Source organism: Tinamus guttatus, unplaced genomic scaffold, assembly GCF_059628265.1.
Source record: "Tinamus guttatus ecotype Peru unplaced genomic scaffold, ASM5962826v1 Tinamus_guttatus_pri_ptg000106l, whole genome shotgun sequence".
Lineage (NCBI taxonomy): Eukaryota > Metazoa > Chordata > Aves > Tinamiformes > Tinamidae > Tinamus > Tinamus guttatus.
This window is the reverse complement of record NW_028288640.1, coordinates 746,921-750,716: the sequence shown is the minus strand read 5'-3', so window position 1 is coordinate 750,716 and position 3,796 is coordinate 746,921. Positions and strand designations below refer to the sequence as shown.

Here is a 3,796-nt window from a genome sequence, read left to right as displayed (position 1 = left end):
AGCTGGGCCTCTGCTCCTGAGCGGGGCCAGGCTCCTGGAACGGAGGCAGCTCGTGGCAGCCTGGCAGCACTGCCCAGAGACAGCCGAGTGCAGGAGCAGCTCCTGTGCCAAGAGCAGCAGGGCTGCGGGCACTGCCTGCTGCTGCGGACAGCAGAAGAGAGAAGGCAGCGAGGGATGAACGGTGGTTTGGAGCAAGGGGAACAGAGCAGAACTCAGTGCACGGCAAAATCTTCACAGCTGTTTGCATGGTGAGTGTCTGGCTGCAGGGCAATGCTGTTGAGCTTTCTGAAGGGGACTTCTGCTCCCAGTCTATGTCATTATGCACTGGGTTTTTAATAGTCTCTCTCCTGGATTATTGAGGGCATAGCAGGCTGAGGAGATGCTGCAGGGCAGGCGTTCCCTGCCACTGTCACAGGGACAGAGCATCCTGCTTCCTTCTCGCAGGGACGTTGCAGGGCGGTGAAGGCAGGGAGTGCAGCCAGGTCTGTTCTTCAGAGCAGTGTCCCTGCGCCTGCTGTGCGCCCGGGGCAGTGACTCTGCAGCCTGCGAGGGGCAGCGCTCAGCCTGCCTGGGGAGCTCCCCATGGGCCTCCAGGGAGAAGCTCTGCCTGAGAGGAGAGACACCTGGCAGGGATTAGGGCAGTGAGGGATTAAGAGGTCTGGAGAAACCTCAGCAAGCCACTTCACCCCACCTTAGATTACAGACAGCATCACCATCATCATTGTGGCTTCGGAGGACTTTATGTGACCTAGTCATTACAACCTGTGGCCACAGAGCCAGGAGGTTTCTGTAGGGCAGAGCTGAACACATGGAGGGTGATACGGGATCTGTGAGCCATGGCAGGGACAAGACACAGGGACAGAGGAAGAGCTGCCGGCAGGGACAGCTCCAGGCAGCAGAGATGGGCAGGGAAGGGGCAGGAAGTGCAGGGCAGGAGCTGCCTCCTCTGCAGCCAGACCTCCATCCATATCCAGGGGCATCTCTCCTGCCACGGGCCCATTTCCTGCTGCCCCACCAAGGGGCTCAGAGTCACTGCTCTGTACTGTCACCATCTGCGAGGTGACATGCCCAGCTGCGTACGGTGAAGGCTTTCCAGGATGTCTCTCTGTGCCTCTCCTTGCCTGCCTTGGTAGCAGCATCATGGTCTTGCTCCTTGTTTCCCCTCCTGTCCAGGATGCTCCTGTTCCTGCTTTCAGCTTTCTGGGGTTGGGTGTTTTCTGCTGCAGTTCAGGTGCTGATGTTGCAAGCTGTGGAACAGAGGGGTCTGCCGGGAAGGAGGTTTTCCATCCCCCTTCTGTCCTGTGCAGCTCCATGAAATGCAGTGCACAGGGCTGGGAAATGAGCTGTATCTCCCTTAAGGAGAGCCCATCCTCACTGCTAAGAGAGACCCGTGAGGAAGCTGCAGAGATGCTGAGGGTATGGAGGTGTTGGGGAGAATCTGTCTATGGGCAGCTGAAAAGAGCCCTGTGTGCTCTTGGCAAGAAGGGGAGTGAGGAGACTCTCTTAAGTGTATGGAGAAAGGGAGAGAAATTGAAAATCTGCGTTGTGAAATGGAACTCCTCTGCCCTCTGCAAGGTCTGATCTCCTGTTAGGATAGTAGAGGAGTGTGATCATCCTCCAGCATAGAACAGCTGGGAAATAGTCTAAGAGACAAATGAGATGTCCCTAATCTGCACATAACGACAGTGGATGATTTCGTCTCTGGACTCAGTAGAAATGCCAAAGAGGTCTATTTTGAAGCACACTCCCCAGGGGTGACAAGCACAGATCCAATCAAATAAAAAATATTGAACAATTCCATGAAACTCTGTTCCTCAAACCACCCTCTTTATATTTGGGAGAGAAGATGCTGAAGGGCTCGTTGATGTCTTGAGTGGACTTCACCTGACAGAAATGGTGAATGGTCAAGCTCATCACCTCTGTTCCCTGATTCCCAGTGCTGTACAGCAGGACAGACCCCCTGGAGTCCAGGGGCTGAGGTCCCTGCTCCTCACAGCACACTCAGCCAGTGCAAAGCAGAACTCAAGCAAAGTACTGAGAAAAAGATCCTCTCAGTAAAGACAGAGGCAGTGTGAGAGTGCATGGGGGGAGGATGTATGAAAAATGAGCAACTAGAGAGGTTTTTTTTTTTTTTCTTGAAAAGTTATTACTAACTTCTCAATGTCTTCTCTTTTTTTTTGGACAGTCCCCAAAGACTGGGGGCAAAATGCCCAACAACAGCTCTCCTGCTGACTTTCTACTACTGCCATTCACAGACACGCGGGAGCTGCAGCTCTTGCACTTCTTGCTCTTCCTGGGCATCTACCTGGCTGCCCTCCTGGCCAACGGCCTCATCATCACAGCCGTAGCCTGTGACCACCACCTCCACACCCCCATGCACTTCTTCCTCCTCAACCTTTCCTTCCTTGACCTCGGTTTCATCTCCACCACTGTCCCAAAAGCCATGGCCAATTCCCTGTGGGACACCAGAGCCATTTCCTACTCAGGATGTGCTACACAGGTCTTTATGTTTGCCTTTCTCATGTCAGCAGAGTGTTCTCTCCTCACAGTCATGGCCTATGACCGCTACGTTGCCATCTGCAGACCCCTGCACTACGGGACCCTCATGGACAGCAGAGCTTGTGTCAAAATGGCAGCAGCTACCTGGGGCAGTGGTTTCCTCAATGCTCTGCTGCACACTGGGAACACATTTTCCATACCACTATGCCAAGGCAATGTGGTGGAGCAGTTCTTCTGTGAGATCCCTCAGATCCTCAAGCTCTCCTGCTCACACTCCTACCTCAGGGAAGTTGGGCTTCTGGCGGTTAGTTTTTGTTTAGCTTTTGGGTGTTTTGTTTTCATTGTGGTGTCCTACGTGCAGATCTTCAGAGTTGTGCTGAGCATCCCGTCAGAGCAGGGCCAGCACAAAGCCTTTTCCATGTGCCTCCCGCACCTGGCTGTGGTCTGTATGGTTGTCAGCACAGCAATGTTTGCCTACCTGAAGCCCTCCTCCTTTTCTGCCCCAGCTCTGGATCTGGTTGTAGCTGTTCTGTACTCAGTTCTGCCTCCAGCACTGAACCCTCTCATATATAGCATGAGAAACAAGGAACTCAGGGATGCACTGAAAAAAATGATTCAATTGGTATTATTTCAGCAGCAGTAAGGTGCCCATCCTTCTACTCAAGTGATATCTAATTTCTTTCAGACAACTCCTGTGATTTTGGCATTCTTGCTTTAATAATGAGGTTTGTGCACAAGTTTCTGGATTCATCCCACTTCTCCAGAGGTGTTAACCACGTCTTTCTGACCCAGAGGTATTCTTTAAATGTGTCTATCATTGTGTCAGAGCTGTTGTTCCCCTAATTAAAGGGTATGTTTTCAGTGGATCTTGTGGACTGGGCTCTTCTTCCAAAGCTGGTGCCAAGAATTGCTCCATGACGTTCAGTCTGAAAGATGCTTGTTGCTTTTCTGGGGCTCTTCATGGGTCCAAGGCAATGAGCTCCTGGGGGGATATGTTAGGGAATAAGGACTGGATTCAGTTCTCACTTGTGAGTGCTGGGTGCTCCTGATAGTGATGAATGGCCAAGTAGTATCTGCCTGGGACTGTCCCCCGTATGGTGGCCTATGACCATATAGGGGACCTTGCAGGCACAGGGAGAGGAGCTTCAAGAGCCGCCCATGATAGCTTATACCTGAAGTCATGGTCTGGATCTAGGGACACATGAACACAACCTGAGCCATTTTATATGGCCTGTGGTTGTTCAGAGCATCATTGACAGGTAGAAGCCCCTTGATATGGTGTTCTCGGGTACAATGA

At 52.2% G+C, this 3,796-nt stretch overlaps 1 protein-coding gene across 1 annotated transcript; it reads left to right on the top strand.

The window, feature by feature from the left end:
* Nucleotides 1-2,206: 2,206 nt before the first annotated feature.
* On the top strand, nt 2,207-3,142 carry LOC148595392 (olfactory receptor 14A16-like). Its single transcript, XM_088520951.1, has one exon. The coding sequence runs from the start codon at nt 2,207-2,209 to the stop codon at nt 3,140-3,142; it is 936 nt and encodes a 311-aa protein (XP_088377077.1).
* Nucleotides 3,143-3,796: the final 654 nt, after the last annotated feature.